The sequence below is a fragment of the Rattus norvegicus genome, chromosome 13 (genome assembly GCF_036323735.1).
Source record: "Rattus norvegicus strain BN/NHsdMcwi chromosome 13, GRCr8, whole genome shotgun sequence".
NCBI lineage: Eukaryota > Metazoa > Chordata > Mammalia > Rodentia > Muridae > Rattus > Rattus norvegicus.
This window is the reverse complement of record NC_086031.1, coordinates 18,969,886-18,987,960: the sequence shown is the minus strand read 5'-3', so window position 1 is coordinate 18,987,960 and position 18,075 is coordinate 18,969,886. Positions and strand designations below refer to the sequence as shown.

The 18,075-nt window shown below is 36.7% G+C and overlaps 1 protein-coding gene across 6 annotated transcripts in view; it reads right to left on the bottom strand.

The window, feature by feature from the left end:
- Cntnap5b (contactin associated protein family member 5B) overlaps window positions 1–18,075 on the bottom strand; it is a 903,457-nt gene that overhangs the window by 293,751 nt on the left and 591,631 nt on the right. For all 6 annotated transcript variants that reach the window (XM_063272213.1, XM_063272212.1, XM_017598777.3 and 3 more), the window contains exon 13: window positions 8,329–8,529. In XM_063272213.1, coding sequence (XP_063128283.1) covers window positions 8,329–8,529 — 201 coding nt within the window. The remainder of the gene's footprint in view (window positions 1–8,328; window positions 8,530–18,075) is intronic.

Below are 18,075 nucleotides of genomic sequence, written 5' to 3'. Positions count from 1 at the left end.
AAGTTTAACTTGGAAACAAAAATAATGTGTTCCATTATGAAATTTTTGTGTCATGTCACTTTGCTCATATTTCTCAGTTATATTCTGTTCTTTTTCCTGTTCTCATCTTCTGCTCCAATTTATATTTCTCCACAGTCTTCCTTTGACTTCTATACACACACCATAAGCATGCATTTATACATCCATGTGTATATTATGGTTATGTATAGACATAATCTTGGTACTACATATGGGAACAGATATGCACTATTTATTTTTCTGAGGCTGTCTTATTTCAACTAACGTAATAATTTCAGTACTATCTGTCTCCCTGATAATGGCACAATTTAGTTCAGGATGGCTGAATAAAACACCATTATGTGTGTTTCATTTTCTTCATCCATTCATCTGTTGATAGGCACCTAGGCTACTTCTATATCTTAGTTGTAGTAAATAATATGCCAGAGAACATGGATATGAAAGTATGTCCAATAGGCTGTCTTAAATCTTTTAGGAACATACTCATAGTATTTAGTGGATTTATTTATTAAATTCCATTTAGTCTTTGTTAGGCTTCTCCAAACTACTTTCCATGTAGGAAAGCCTATACAGAAGAGACTATGACAAGCAAGAGAATATTCTGGGAATGGCTACTGATTTGGATGGCTGCCATAGGTGTGTTCTGTGAGACTAATTTCCAGGCCTGCCTCTCCCTGCTGATATGTCTTTCCTGCCACTATTATATACCATCAAGATTCCTGAGCAGTCCACCGTATTAGGCAAATTACTTTTAGATCAGTATGAAAATGTACTTTCATATAACAATATCATTTAATGGACTTTATAGGATTCCTAATTTGATTTTGAGTTTAAGGAAAAGTGGTAAGGAGCTGGTTTTAGTTATTTGGCCAGAAAGATATAATAAAGTTAGAATCAAGAATAGAATGTGCTCAACCTCATAGTAAGGAAAGACTGAATAATGAGTATAATGAGCTTTCATAAACCACACTAAGAAGAAAAAAAGAAGGCTTGGGACAGATTTATGATTAAGGAAGCACCGTCATTTTAAGTCAAGTTCAAGGTGCCATAGGTGTGCATTATGATAAAGCAAGGCCATGGGAAACTGTCCTTTGATCTTATAATGAGTTTATAGAATGAAACACTGCTTTGAACTTAGTATCTACATCTTCCTTTAACTCCCTTTTATGTAGTATTTTATCTGCAAGGAAATTTTAAAAAGAACTTTTGTCTAAGTCTAAAAAGCTAAAAAATAGAAAAATAAAACGGCTGTTGGGGCTCTGCTCTGTCCACCAAATGTATGTATATGTATATGTATATGTATATGTATATGTATATGTATATGTATATGTATATGTATATGTATATGTATATGTATATGTATATGTATATGTATATGTATATGTATATGTATATGTATATGTATATGTATATGTATATGTATATGTATATGTATATGTATATGCATATGCATATGCATATGCATATGTGTATATATTTGAATATATATATGTGTATATGATGTGTATATGTATATGTCTGTGTTTATATGTATTTATGTCTATGTATATATGTTTATAGGCCTATATGTCTATAGGGATATATGTCTATGTCTATATTTCTATATGCATATATGTATATGAGTAATGTATACATGTGTACAGGTGTATATGTGTAATGTGTATATGTGTATATGTGCATATGTGTATGTGTTCATTTATGTTATATATGTATCTTCAATATGTACGTATGTATATGTATATATCTCTTTATATACATATGTACCTGTATACATATGTAGGTATATGTGCATGTATATAAGTATGCATGTGTATTGTGAATTTGATAAAGTAAGCAGTTGGACCCAGGCAAGAAAGTAAGAGATAGATAGAGAGATAGATAGATGGATAAAGGGAGTACATGACTTTCTCTCTATTCTTTTTCATCATGTCAGTCTCTTGAATGTTAAAAGAGTTCAGCATTTCTTACCAGGCAATCTTGCCAGCCTCATATAATTAAGTTTTGCTCCCATCAGCACTATCAGTGCTAACCCTAGAAATCACCTGCTTCTTTGAGGAAACAGTACAGCAGATACCATACCTCATTGCCTTCCTCAGGTTGCCTAGGTGTTGATCTGGCTCTCAACACATAGTGTCTGAATCCATTTATATTTCCATCATTAGTGTAAAACCTTCACTGGCTCTTGCCAATATTTGTCATTTTCTTCACAGCTGCCACTTAAATTTCATTTCAATTCTCTTGTAGCTAAGAATGCTGAACATATTTTTAAAAACTTACTGGTCATTAATGCTTCTTTTTTTTTTTTCTTTTTCTTTTTCTCGGAGCTGGGGACCGAAGCCAGGGCCTTGCACTTGCTAGGCAAGCGCTCTACCACTAAGCTAAATCCCTAGCCCCATTAATGCTTCTTTTGACCACAGGGCCAAGCTTCTGTTTTTATTTCACTGTTTTATTATTCAGGGGTATCATGTTATAGTTAAAGAACATGGACTTCAGAATCATTTCTACCCGTGCATATTGTATATGTGTAGGCATACCTGCAGTGGGAGGATTGTTAGCTGACAAGAGTAAAATAATATGGAGAGGACCTGAGAAACTTTAGCTTAGTTTGATTGGTGCAGAAAATCGTGTGTTCTGTGAAATGGCACTATTGACTCTTGGTGACAATTACGTCTTCTCCTGATTCCCCTGAGTTTGAAATTGTGGGCACAGAAAAGTGGGCATTTTGTGTCTGCCTTCAGTGATTTCAAAACACTTTCTATTTACGTCTGCATAAATTATGACATAAGGGTCCACATGCTTAGAAAATCACAGGTGCTTGGTTTAGTCTCACTGACATACTCTCACAGCAGCCTTTGAATAAGGAAAGAATTATTCCATTGATAAAGGTTTCTGATTACTTCTGGACACTTGAATGGTGCCTGGTTATCATGCCACAACTCATTGTTTTTTACCTCATCCATATTCTCCCCCTTTCTCTCCTTTCCAGGTATATTTGTCTTTATACCATCCCTTTCCTTGGATCCTTTGGAGCTAATTAAACACAGGCATAAATTGTTTCTTTCCTTTAGATCTCTGCTGCAGAGGCACCATTATAACACTCCTCCATTCAATACACCTCTGATATCTTCTCACTCTCTTGTCTTATCCTCCTTTGAGATTTTTTTCTCAATCTTAACATGTAGTGGCCTTGAGGGATATGAGTGACTTCTTTTGTTGTTTGTGTGTGTTTTCTGTCATCCTGACTGCTACCATATGTATATGTATTCTGTTTTAATTTTTTATTCTTATTTTTTAGTGTTTACTTCTGAGGGCCCAGAAAATATCTTGATACTTAATAAACAGTCAAGAAGTACTTAGTGCACAAAAAGAAATAGAAATTCTGTTAATTGGTTTTGTTTGATACTAATACTATGGACAAAGACATTTTCCTTTAGGGAATCTTTATGGCCCCTCTCTATGAAACATGTAGTTTTCTGCATCACAATTCCTCACTTAAATGAACATTAGTTTTACAAACACAGGAAGATAAATACCATGAGTAAATTACACAAGTGAGTTTGTAGATGTACTTGGGTATAGCAAAAATGAATTACCATTTTATGGTGTACACAATACAATACCTACTAGGTTGTGTATAAATAATACATAGTCAGTCCTGGGCATTCCTGGGAAACTGTTTTCTTGAAAGCTAGCAGACACTGAAATTGTAGACTATTACAGATCTTCATATACTATGACATAGTATTTTCATGCAATCTGAGCATATCCTGTCTTCTACCTTAAATCACTGGTTACAAGATTGTGTTTTAGAAGACAACAAATGATAGTTTTTGGTATGTCCACATGAGTGAGTGTGTGTGTGTGTGTGTGTGTGTGTGTGTGTGTGTGTCTGTGTCTGTGTGTGTAGATTCTTAGTTGCATATTCATGAAAGTATAAATGATGAAGTAAAAAGGGCAATTAATGTCATGATAACTCTCAAATAGCAATCACATTTTGGGCATTTAAATCCCATTGGAGTGTGACCAGGTTAAGCAATTCACTACAAGTTGAAATTTTTGCAAGCCTAAAGGAATAATTGGAAGTGATTGAGTGGATTTCTAGCTCCTGGAAGGTAGACAGAGGTTCTGAGTATGGGAGGTAATATACTAGAGAGTTCAAGAAATCCTCACAGCCTGCCTCTTTGCATGACAATTTTGCTTTGCAAATGCCTTCTCTTTAGAGCAAACCAAAGTAAACTCCAGTTCAGACTGTCTTGTTACTATATGATTTCAAATAATGGAGTCTGAATCTCTGATGGCTCTGCATGTTAGTTAGAGTTCTCTCCTAAAGACAGGTCCCTCAGAAAATGAAGCTGTGTGGAAAGAGGTTTGTTAAAGCCACAATTCTGAAGATTTGATTTTGTGATGATTTCCTTTAGTGCTTTGTGTCTATGGTTGAACAAAAGGAAGAAACAAACTTGCTACGGTTTTGGTCAAGGAACTAGGGAGTCAGGACTCAGTCAGTGAAGTATTTACTACTTAAACATTAAGATGAAGTTAGGTTCCAGAGTCAACATTAACAGAGTCAGAGAGGACTCAGAGATGATTGCACAAAGAGTACCTGATGCACTGAATTGAAGACCTGAGTTTAGATTCCCAATACCCACAGTAAAATAAAGGTATAGCTACATATGTCTATAACAGATAGATAGAATGAGAACCTGAGCATGGTGGAATGTCCTGTAATTTTAGTGCTGGAAAGGTGAATGTAGATTCCTGTGGTGTGCGTCTCTGGCAGGCTACCAGATTTGGTGAGATCCAGGCCATTAGAGGACCCACTCTTAAAAAACAAGGTGTACCATGTCCTCTGGAACACACACCCAAGGTTAATTCACAGGTACACAACTGTAACTGCCTACACATATGCAGGTAAACGCCCCCCCCCCCATACACCATATAGTGAAAAAGAGAAAAAGGATAAATTAATGTTATGTCCCCAGTGAATGAGTTTCTCTCACTCAATTTAACCTTAAACTTTCAATCGCTCACTATCATCACCATCCTAAAGATCAAGTCTTTAAAGATCAAAACCATAGCATGTATTCCAGTATAAACTTGTCCCTTGTGGCATGGATCATGAACATCTGTATTTGGGAGGAAATCTCATATTAAACTTTTAAACTAGAGTGTTAAATTCAATAGTATATGTGAAACAGATATTAGGACTGTTTAAGGAATCTAATGAAGCATCCTTGTCTCTACAGAAAATATAGAAGGCTGTAGCACTGAGTGTTTTAGCTTCATTGCTTTGTTCTCCTGGCTAGACCTAATATAGCACACACACACACACACACACACACACACACACACACACACACACATACACACACACACATGGCAGTTTAAAAATTAAAATCCCTTGGCTACCTCAAAGGATGGGCATTCCCAAACCTTCCCCTTACACTCCAGGCCCAAACAGTGAAATGGCCCCATTGGCCACTTACTTGAAAATCTACATGGCTGGATGGCTCTATTTCCTGTCAATACTGTGTTCCCTTCTTCCCCTACTCATGGCGATTCTCACTCTTCCTACCCTTGCAACTCTCAGAGTCCTGACCTATGCTCAGCCATTGGCTGGTGGCATCTTTATTGATAGATCAGAAAACCAATTGGAGGCAAGGCCCTTTCGAATCTGGACAAACAGATTCAAAGTATTAACACCAATATCTAACGGAAGGGAACTTGGTGATAGCTAGGATGTTTAATGTCCATTTATTCTGGAGAGCTTTAGGAGGCTTCCCTTTAAGACCATCATCATTTCAAGGCTTTGTCTATCTTGTCTTCCAAGAGGAATTTTTCTTTTCTTTTTTTCTTTTTCTTTATAAGCCATATGTCTGAACACTTGACTTCCTGGCTGGGGCTCTGATAGAGGTGGTAGAACACTCAAGAGGTGGAACCTCCTGGAAGGAATGGGTTGTTAAGACTCAGGTATGGAGCAAAACATAGTTTGGCACTGATTCTAACCTAAGCCTTTGCTAACTTTTATGTACTGTTTCCATCTGACCACCTACATACTCCTTACCCATAAACAAATCTACTTCATACCTCCTCTGCCTTGATAGGCTGCATCACCTGTACCAAGGACCAAATTAAACCCTTCCTCTCAAAAATCTTTCTGTCAGATATTTTTGTCACGTGGAGGAGAAAAGTAACGGATGCAAAGAGGTAGCTGACCAGGTTATTGATCCATCAGAAAGGCCATAGCTTTAGTAATGATTGCTCTGTCCTTTACATGTAAATATTGCCTAAATTGAGTCCTACTTCATTTCCTATACTCATCATTTACTGGTTCCTTGACTCTGTCCAGAGGCAGAATTCTTGCAAGGTGATGTTGCATGAAAAGTATCTCAAACTCAGCCAGGGTCCACTGTATCCTAATCCAGATATAAAAGGCTACTTTTTCCCTCAGGGAAATGTGCTCTGGAGCACTACACTCTGGCTACTTCAAGGATGTGAAATGCTACTCTGTAGCAATGACTTAATCTTTGCATAAAGCTATGGCAAGCAGCAGCAAATATACCAGAGCAAATGCAAGAATCGATGGGAGTTCCAGGGTGTATTTCCTGTGGACTACAGAAGCATGGAGTTTCCAGGACACAGCTTTCATTACAGACATAGCATATCACCTAAGCTGGAAGTTATGGGTAGTTTGGGAGTGAAATATCACTGTTACAGTTAGAAAACAAGAATGTTAAATGACCAACTGCCTGAAAAAAAAACAGTGGTACACCATGCATGGATTCCCCTTGCCTGTCATCCCTCTGCTCGAAATGTGTCTTAATGAAGATAATCAAGCAAATCCTAGAGCTTGAAGATAGAGCTAAGGAATTGCTGTGGGATCCCGAGACTGTTCCATAAAGATGAGTGCTACAACACTTTCATATTTCTCAGGAATTTGCACAATTTAAGACATATTGACCATTTTGTGGCCTTGGCTATTTTGTCCTCTCCATCTTTATTTTTCTACACAATAAGGAAAATCATACAATTACATGCTCTTTATAAGTATTCATTGATTTGTGGATGAAGTAAAAACATCTGGTTTTCTTAAGCACATGATTTTTCTGAAAGCTGTCTTATGAGAGGGCATGTGATGTTTTGCTAAAAGCAGACATACAACAGGGTACATGATATTTAGAAATAATATGAATGGAAATCTACAATAAATGAAGTTCTTTCATTCACAGTAGTATAATACTTAGCTGGTCTTCACTGGTCTTTGTGGTCTTCACTTAGTAGTAAGAAATACAGCAAATAACTTCTAATGATATTTCAGCTGATTATGGCTGCTTCTGCAGATTAATGCTGATTTGGCAGAATTTTGTTATTTCTGCTTTTTCTTGCTGCCACTACTTACTCTGGGTTGGTGTTTGCTGTGGAACTGCACTGCTGGTATCATGACAACAAAGAATGCAGCCATCCCCATAGAACTACTTCTAAACAGGTCTACAACATCCTTTTCCCATTAACTTCTTTTCCTTCAACCTCTGGTTGGTTGAGTTGAAGGGAGGTTGAAGTATTTAACATCCCTAAATAAAGTAGGATTTGAAAAAAACCCTAAGAATTCAGATGGAGCTTTGCACAGTATGTAACAAAGAGTAGAGTGCTTTGAAATAGGAGAGTGAAGTACAAGGAAGATCTCATTGTCTCCATTGCCATTTGTATGTTTCTTTCTTTTTCTCTCAACTTGGCTCCTTTACTTCCTCCCTATGTTATCTGCTTTCTAAAGTACAGAGGAAATGCTATGGCAAGAAGACTTCTTCCATAACACCTTCTTACCAACTTAAATCCACCTCCAAATGATATTCGAAACATTTCATTTTCTTGCATTCAAACTAGCAGTTAATGGCAAATTGCAAGCTATGGCAGCCTCTATAATCCCAGTCTCTGTCTCTCTGACTCTGTCTGCCTTTCTATCCCTCTTATGTGCATGCAGAAATTAATACTATCAACAAAACTTGTTTAAATTTTTCTTTGGTGATACTGCACCGTCATAAGATTCCGATCACTGCTGCCTGAGTTGAGAGTTGAAACCCGTCACCATGAGTGCCTGAAATATATTTTCATGTTTTTTTCTTATATAACTCAGTGACAGTACCATATGTAATTGGTTGGGCTTCCAATATCAGTCATTAAGAATTATATTCTTTCAAGACATCTTTTAAATTGAGTCTCCCACTTCTCCAGTGACTCTACCTTGTATCAGGAAAAATATAGCCAGTATATTCTCTTGTAGGTTTCAAGGTGCCATGAAGAAGTGTAGAACCTTACCTGGTGTGTTCAGCAGGCGAGATCTCCTGCAGTGGTATGTCACCTCCTGTTCACAGTACTCTGAGCCATCAATCAGAGCCACCAGCTGGTCCATACTGCCACCATAGTTTAAGGTCATAGAATAGGGTTTCTCTGCATTAGAACCCTGTACTTGAGTCAGCTCTGTGATGTTGTGCTGAATCGTCATCCAGATCTTATCCTCTGCACAGACAACAATGCAAAACTGTAGAAGTTAGAAGTAAAGAAAAAGGAAGTATATATAAACTGTAGGCAATCAAAGTACAATGGGGTCTCCACCTAAGTGCATGATATTTAGAAATAATATACAGACAATGGGATGAAAGCATTGTATTCCTTATAGAAGAACCAGAGACTTTCATATCTTATAGGGTTTTACCTCTGTTTAATAAGAAGTAAATAATTTTAGGAACTATGCTTTTGAATTCTTAGTCCACAAGTTTTATACTGTGTATTTAATGTTTATTAATTATTTTAAATTGTCAAATACAGTATTTTTTCCTCATCTGTAGGGAGACTTTTCAAACTACTTTCTTAATTATGTCAGTCAAAGATGCTCAACTTTCATATATAATATGGTACAGAATTTCCATATTATATATACCCATTTTAAACTTTAAATCATTCTCATACTACTTTTGATATGCAGCAAAAGATAAATGTAAACAGTTATTATACTCTACTGTAGAAGAAATTTTGACAAAAACAAAATACCTCTGCAAGTTCAATACAAACACAGCACTAGAGGTTAAGTTGTTAAAAATCCATTTAGTATCGGGGTAAAAACAACAGCAACAAATGATAAGCAACTGTAAAATGATGAATCATTATCAAGGGTGAAGCTATATCATGTAAGCATAATTATCTGAGTATTAAACCTGAGGTGACAAAGAAATTCTGGGTATGCTAGCACATTCTTATAATTCCAGTACTTGTGAGGCAGAGAGAGATGAACCCCTATACCTTGCTGAATAGAGAGCCTAGCCTACTCAGAGAGTGCCAGGCCAATGAGAGTCCTTTCACTGGAACAAAAAGAAGGTTGGAAAGATGGCTCAGAAATTCAGAGCGTATTCTGTTCTTCCAGAAAGTCTAAGTTAAGTTCACATAATCCATATTAGATATTCATAACCACATTTGAACCTAATTTTGGGGGATCCTATGCTCTCTACTAGCTCCCATAAACACTTATACTCAAATGCAAAGGTATTTCCCTAATACACACATACACTTTTTTAAATCTCCAATGGAAAAAGAAGATGAATGACATCAGCATAATGTCAATTGGGTTATCATCACCTGGCCTCAAGATACATGCAAAAACATATGCACAAGGATATGCACAAACATTTATGACAGCTATTCTTGGTTCCCAACTTGACTACGTCTCAAATGAACTAAAACCCAAGCAGCTGGATAAACTTGTAAGGCAATTTTCTTAATTAAATCTTTTGAAGTGGGCATACCCACCCTTTAATTCATACTTTTCACTAGAAAGATCCAACTTTGATCTGGACCATCGGTTCTCAGGGCAGCCTATATAGGGGGCATGAAAGATGGGAGATTTTATTGTTTATCTCCCAGTAAGCACTCTTGCTGAAAAGTCCATCCGCTGGCATTAGAGCTTACATCTTTGGAATTGTGACATTTACTGAAAAGCAGCTGAGACATCCAGCTTCATGGATTACTGTATTATTTGAATTTCTGTTAGTAGACAGCCGTTGTTGGACCAGTTGGACCACAGCCTGTAAACTACTCAAATAAATCCTATATTTATATTTTCTGAACGTTGTTTCTCTAGACAACCCTGAATAGCATAAAATTCATATATACATACAAAAATTGTCTGGAAACTTTTAATATGGATGAAATCACACACATTACACCCTTTTAATAAGAACAAAAGGAGAAGACATGGAAGAATATAAGATATGGGTAAGAGGTAAGAATTTGGTTTTGAAATGTAGAGAGATCTCCACTTGAAAGTTACTTTTGGTAGTAGGCAATTTAGTGTTGTGAATTAAAATGTGACAGTAAAACAGGGCAATTGTGCCCACTACACAAGAAGCAGTAGGACTGCAAGTGTGGGGCAGAAACCAAGACCAGGCTGGAGAGGTGGCTCACACTTCAAACAGTCTACCTTTCTTTCAGAGGTTCAAGTTTCATGGTATAAACACATGTAGTTCTAGTTCGAGGGGATGCAGTGCTATCTCAGGCCTCTAAGGTGACTGTATTCTGAAGTGCACATACTGACTCACAGATGTGCAGGATTAAAGATAAATATTAGAGTTGCAAGGGACTCCGTAGAGTATATTCCGAACTAGTGTAATAACTTGGGGAAAACATATTTATTCAACTTCACATGCAGTTTAATTCTGTATATCATCCTAAATAAAGCACAGGAATCAACAGGAAGACTTGAAAAGCATTTGTCCTATGAGAAATTTTCCAACATAATTACATTATTTCTTATAGATTCTAACAGCAGAAAAGGAACTAAGCAGAGAAACTATATGATTTCTTCCATCTTCTCTACTCTTACTTTTAAAAATGGGGAAATGAATGCCCTATTTTCTTAAAGAGCAGTAACTCACATTTCTATTATAGGGTACTTCCAGGAAACATGCTTAATCCAACTGTGTTTACTAACCATATATAGTAAGATTAGTATCATGAGCATTTAGTCTTTAAAAGAAAGAAAAGAACTGACTGGTTGGATGTCCTGAAAATTCTTCCCAATGATTCTTTCTGTGACCTGGGGAAAGTTGTTTCATTTCCCTCCATTCATTCTTAATATACTAGAAGAAACAACTTGGTTTTTAGTTATTTTCTAAGAATTTTCCAACTTGGGAATTATTCTCCTATTACCAATTAAATTATGCTCAGTGACTGTGAGTCTTTCGGGGAATAATTTCCCAAACCAACTTGTTGATAACAATTATGTTTCCAGAGAAATGTGTGCTTTGTTTTTTGAAATAGGATTGAACTCTTTTATAAAGTCTAATGAATAAACTAATTCCATAGAATTTTAACTCCTAAAATAAAATGATATAAACTCATATTGTTAAAATTGTTGAAACAATATTCATCTGAGACCCCACCAATGTTGGTAATGTCATGCAGAGGCATTTTCTCAATTATGTTAAACATCCACCCTTTCTGACCACTCTTGCATATGTCAGGTTCATATGAAACTAGCCAGTACAATGTAACTGTACATAAATATGATATAATTAACACAAATCGCTGTCATTCAATAAAAATATATTATATATTGAGAAATAAAGTGGACAACTTTGAACTTATCTTGATGTTTAAAGGAAGGTTTATGTTTATTACTAAGGTACATTGGTGAATCCATGGTAGAAGTTCATTGAGTTATTATGTATTAATTTTACAGAGATGACAGCCTGAATCACACACCGAAGAATGAAAACATGTGACATGTGATATTATGAAAATTATAGCTCATTGGCTAGTTTACTTTCAGTGCATTCCTGACATATTCTTTCTCACTATCATCTATCTATCTAGCAGTATTCTATTTATCACTCTCTACCTACCTACCTGCCATAACCAGAGTCAGAGTTTCAGTGCATATGCAATAGCTAATAGTAGATAGCTAATAGTAGATAGTTCATCTTAGAGATAAACTTCTTGGCACAGAGATAAACCCCTCTGCTGTAATTTCCAGATTAGGTTAATTGAGGAGAGAATAAAGCAAGTATCACAGTTCTATTGAATAGAATTCTTAACAGCACAATAAGGAATAGGCGAGCTAAGCACCAACTTCCATCCCTTTCTGGGTGCATCCTTAATACAAATGCAATATGACCAGCTGCCTCATGATCCCAATACCAAGCCTTTGCAGTGATGTTTATCAACTGTCAACAAAATAAAAATTTCTTTCCTAAAGTTCCTTTATGTACTATAGAAGGGAGAAAATGATTAAAACAATATGGTGGTTCAAAAAATGTAAACTCAAGCTGCCTTTGTCATGATGTTTCTATCATGGCAACATAAAAGTATGTGATAAATCAGATCAGGAAGTAGGCTCTTGCTTTTACAAATCTGGGAGTGCTTTCTTGGAGGAATGGAGAAGACTTTGGAACTTTGGACAGAAAAATAATTGAAAGCTCAATGGTCCATCCTAGGAATTGAGAAGACAGTAGTGATGAAAGCAATGTAGTCTATGGAGTCCCAGTTAACGAGGTTGACGGGAACCATAATAGAAACTGTTATAGAAACCATTCATGTCATATTTTGGCAAAGGATGTGGCTGCTTTCTGCTTTGTCCTAAAAATGTCCTTGAGGCTAAATTTAAAAAGTAATGGACTAAGGTATTTGGCAGAGAAGATTTCCGGACAGTCTAATATTGGCTCTATTATGTTGCTATATGTAAACATCAACTATGTAGGTCTACAGTAAAAATAGAAAAGTCAGAAAGAAATAAAAAGGGTACAGATTGAAGAGAAAAGAGGCTTTAGGTAATGTAATTTTGGTGCCAAGGCCTGTGTTAAAAAAAATTAAGAGCAGACCAAATTTGCACTGTAATAAAGGAAGAATTCCCTCAGAGCAAGACCTCACTCACCTAAACTTCCACTTTGTGAAAAGGCCTGAGGGAAATGGTTCTCAACATGAGTCCTGACACTTCTGGAAGTCGACCTTGCACAGGGTCACATATCAGATATCTTACATATTAGATATTTACACTACTATTTATGGCAGTATAAAATTATAATTATGAATTAACAATGAAATAATTTTATAATTGGGGTCACCACAATATGAAAGATTATTTTGAAGAATTACAGCATTAGGAATGGGTTCTCTGCTCCTAAAATGAAATGAGAAAGAAAAGGAACTTGAATGTGGGCAGTCATCCTACTACTATTGCCTGTGTATTTCCTGTTTTAGTTTTATAGAGGATATAAGAGTAAAAGTTTTATGGAACATTCTTTTTTTTTTTTTGGTTCTTTTTTTCGGAGCTGGGGACCGAACCCAGGGCCTTGCGCTTCCTAGGTAAGCACTCTAACCACTGAGCTAAATCCCCAGCCCCATATTCTTACACTCTTAAAGATAATTAGTTAAAAAAACATGTTAAAGTGAAGACCATGTACAAAGCCCCTGAAATGGCATGAGGCCCTGAAAGACTATTCTTAAAGCTGTGAAAGTATGACCTAGATTATGTTGAGTACCTCAAAATGTTAGAGGTGTCAGAGCCATGGGATATTTGACTAAGAGACCTGAGAATGCCTTGCAGAATCTGATTGAGAGAGTTCTTCATTTTGCCACAGCAAAACTGGAAAGATAGTCAACATGAGGCTATAGGATTTGGAGTTTTCCCTCGTGATTTTCTCCCCTGAAGTAGTTCATTATTTCCTTATTATGTTTCCATTCCTCCCTTTCGGAACGGTAATGCATATTCTATAATATTGTACGATGGACATATGTAATCTTCTTTTGATTTTACAGAAATTGCTTTTAGGAACAGAGAAGAATTTGGAACGTAAAAGTATAGAGATTATGAATAGCTGTAGGGATTTTGGATGTTGACAAAAATGAATGTTGCATTATGAGGTATGTTCAAAAGTCTATGGGCATCTGGAAGTAGAATGTGTTAGTTTAAGTGAGAAAGGTCTGTATAGCTTTGTTGTTTGAATATTCCCTGTCCAGTTGGTGCAAATATTTAGAAAAGATTGGGAGGTATGGCCTAGGAAGGTGGTTTGCCATAGGGATGAGCATTAAATATTAGAAAGAATTTCACTTTGCTACTGCTTTCCCACCTTCTTGCTTGTGTGTGTGAGCTGAGAAATTACAGATATTCCTGATGCTATGCCTTTGTTTTACCTTCACGAGCATAATGCTCTGAAGCCATAATGCCAATTAAATGCTTTTTAAAAAATAATTTCCTTGGTCATACTGTTTTATCACAGCAATAGAAAAACAACTAATATAGATGAGAAAGACTGACTGATGTTTCTACCTGTTTTGAGTGTCCACATATTACAATTAAATGAGGGATTCCAGGCAATCAACTTGAGATAGACTTGTTACTATTGAAGAGAATGGATTACCAAGTACCAGTGATGTCTGGTCGGTGAAGACAGCCTTCTATAATCCGCAGGGACTAAATGAGAAAGAGGAAATTTCCTTCTACAAAGTATTAGAAGCTAGGCTTGGGCTGAGACACATGAAGAGACTAATTGATGACGATTAATTGTGTTGGGTACTTCCAAAGCTACAATTCTGTGCCTGTGTTACGTGCATGGGCATGTATCATAGTTCAAATTAAAACCACAAGTTTTGAGTTATAATATTAGAGCATGAAGGAAATGGGCTAGAGACATGCTCAGTAGGTCAAAGTGTTTGCTATTCCAGCACAAAGATTTGAGATTGAGTGGGAAATGAAACCCTCGTTAAAAAAAAATCATATTTCTGGGTCTTCAATTCTATTCCACTGGTCGATCTGCCTGTCCCTGTACCAATACCATACACTTTTTTTTATCACTATTGTTCTATAATACTGCTTGAGTTCAGGGATAGTGATTCCCCCGGAAGTCCTTTTATTGTTGAGGACAGTTTTAGCTATCCTGGGTATTTTGTTAATCCAGATGAATTTGCAAATTGTTCTGTCTAACTCTCTGAAGAATTGGATGGGAATTTTGATGGGGATAGCATTGAATCTGTAGATCATTATTGGTAAAATGACCATTTTTACTATAATAATCCTGCCAATCCGTGAGCATGGGAGATCTTTCCATCTTCTGAGATCTTCAATTTCTTTCTTCAAAGGTTTGAAGTTCTTATCATACAGATCTTTCACTTGCTTGATTAAAGTCACTCTGAGGTACTTTATATTATTTGGGACTATTATGAAGGGTGTGGTTGCCCTTTCTCAGCTTGATTCTCTTTTGTGTAGAGGAAGGCTAGTGATTTATTTGAGTTAATTTTCTACCCAGCCACTTTGCTGAAGGTGTTTATTAGGCTTCATAGTTCTCTGGTGGAACTTTTGGGATCACTTAAATATACTATCATATCATCTGCAAATATTTTGACTTCTTATTTTCCAATCTGTATCCCTTTAATCTCCTTTTGTTGTCTGATTGCTCTGGCTAAGACTTCGAGAACTATATTGAATAAGTAGGGAGAGAGTGGGCAGCCTTGTCTAGTCCTGATTTTAGTGGGATTGCTTCAAGTTTCTTTCCATTTAGTTTAATGTTAGCTACTGGTTTGCTGTATATGGCTTTTACTATGTTTAGGTATGGGCCGTGAATTCATATTTTTTCCAGGACTTTTATCATGAAGGGGTGTTGATTTTTGTCAAATGTTTTCTTAGCATCTAATGAAATGATCATGTGGTTTTTATCTTTAGTTTGTTTATAGTGGACTACATTGATGGTTTTCCATATATTAAACTATCCCTGCATGCCTGGGATGAAGCCTACTTGATTATGATGGATGATTTGTTTTGATGTGCTCTTGGATTCAGTTTGCAAAAATTTTATTGAGTATTTTAGCGTTGATATTCATAAGGGAAATTGGTCTGAAGTTTTCTTTCTTTGTTGGGTCTTTGTGTTTGTTGGGTCTTTGGGTCTAAGAGTAATTGTGGCTTCATAGAAGGAATTTGGTAGCGCTCCATCTGTTTCAATTCTGTGGAATAGTTTGAATAGTATTGGTATGAGGTCTTTCATGAAAGTCTGATAAAACTCTGCACTGAACCCATCTGGACCTGGGCTCCTTTCGGTTGGGAGACTTTTAAAGACTGCTTCTATTTCATTAGGAGTTATGTCCTTCTTTAAATGGTTTATCTGTTCATGATTTAACTTTGGTGACTGGTATCTGTCTAGGAAACTTTCCATTTCCTGAAGATTTTCAAGTTTTTTTGTATTTGATCTTTTTTTTTTTTTCGGAGCTGGGGACCGAACCCAGGGCCTTGCGCTTCCTAGGCAAGTGCTCTACCACTGAGCTAAATCCCCAACCCTCAAGTTTTTTTAATATAGGCTTTTGTAGTAGGATCTGTTGATTTTTTGAATTTCCTCTGTTTCTGTTGTTATGTCTCCCTTTTCAATTCAGACTTTTGTTAATTTGGACACACTCTCTGTGTCCTTTGTTAAGTGTGGCTAAGGGATTATCTATCTTGTTGATTTTCTCAAAGAACCAACTTTTGGTTTTGTTGATTCTTTGTATACTCCTTTATTTTTCTACTTGGTGGATTTTAGCTATGAGTTAGATTATTTCCTGCCTTCTACTCCTCCTGGGTATATTTGCTTCTTTTTGTTCTAGAGCTTTTAGGTGTGCTATCAAGCTGCTAGTATATGCTCTCTGCTGTTTCTTTCTGCAGGCACTCAGCGCTATGAGTTTTCCTCTTAGCACAGCTTTCATTGTGTCCCATAAGTTTGGGTATGTTGTACCTTCATTTTCATTAAATTCTAAGAAGTCTTTAATTTCTTTCTTTATTTCTTCCTTAACCAGGTCATCATTGAGTAGTGCATTGTATGACTTCCATGTATATGTGGGTGTTCTTTCCTTATTGTTATTGAAGACCAGCTTTAGTGGTGGTGGTCTGATAGGACGCGTGTGATTATTTCTGTCTTTCAGTATCTGTTGAGGCCTGTTTTATGATCGATTATTGGTCACTTGATTTTTGACAAAGGAGCCAAAACCATCCAAAGGAAAAAAGATAACATTTTCAGCAAATGGTGCCGGTTCAACTGGAGGTCAGTATGTAGAAGAAGGAAGATGTATTCATTCTCATCACCCTGTACAAAATTTAAGTCCATGTGGATCAAGGACCTCCATATCAAACCAGATATACTCAAACTAATAGAAGAAAAAGTGGGGAAGAATTTTGAACACATGGGCACTGGAGAAAATTTCCTGAACAAAACAACAATGACTTATGCTCTAAGATCAAGAATTGACAAATCGGATCTCATAAAACCGCATACATTCTGTGAGGCAAAGGACACTGTTTTTGTGTCAAAACGGCAACCAACAGATTGGGAAAAGGTCTTTACCAATCCTACAATGATAGAGGCCTTATATCCAAAATATACAAAGAACTCACAAAGTTAGACTGCAGGGAGACAAATAACCCTGTTTAAAAAATGCCAGCAGCAGACCACTGAACTGAGAGCGGGACCCCCATTGAACGAATCAGAGAAAGAACTGGAAGAGCTTGATGGGGCTGGAGAACCAATATGAACAACAATGCCAAGCAACCAGAGCTTCCAGGGACTAAGCCACTACCGAAAGACTATACACGGACTGACCCTGGACTCTGACCTCATATGTAGCAATGAATATCCTAGTAAGATCACCAGTGTGAGGGGAAGCCCTGGGTCCTGCTAAGACTGAACCCCCAGTGAACGTGATTGTTGGGGGGAGGGAGGGCGGCAATGGGGGGAGGATGGGAAGAGGAACACCCATTAAGAAGAGGAGGAGGAGGGGTTAGGGGGATGTTGGCCTGGAAACCGGGAAAGGGAATAACCCTTGAAATATAAATAAGAAATACTCAAGTTTATAAAAAAAAAATGCGGTTCAGAGCTAAACAAACAATTAACAGCTGAGGAATGCCGAATGACTTAGAAGCACAAAAAGAAATGTTAAACATCTTTAGTCATAAGGGAAATGCAAATCAAAACAGCCCTGAGATGCCACCTCACACCAGTCAGAATGGCTTAAATCAAAAACTGGCGACAACCGATGCTGTCAAGGACGTGGAGAAAG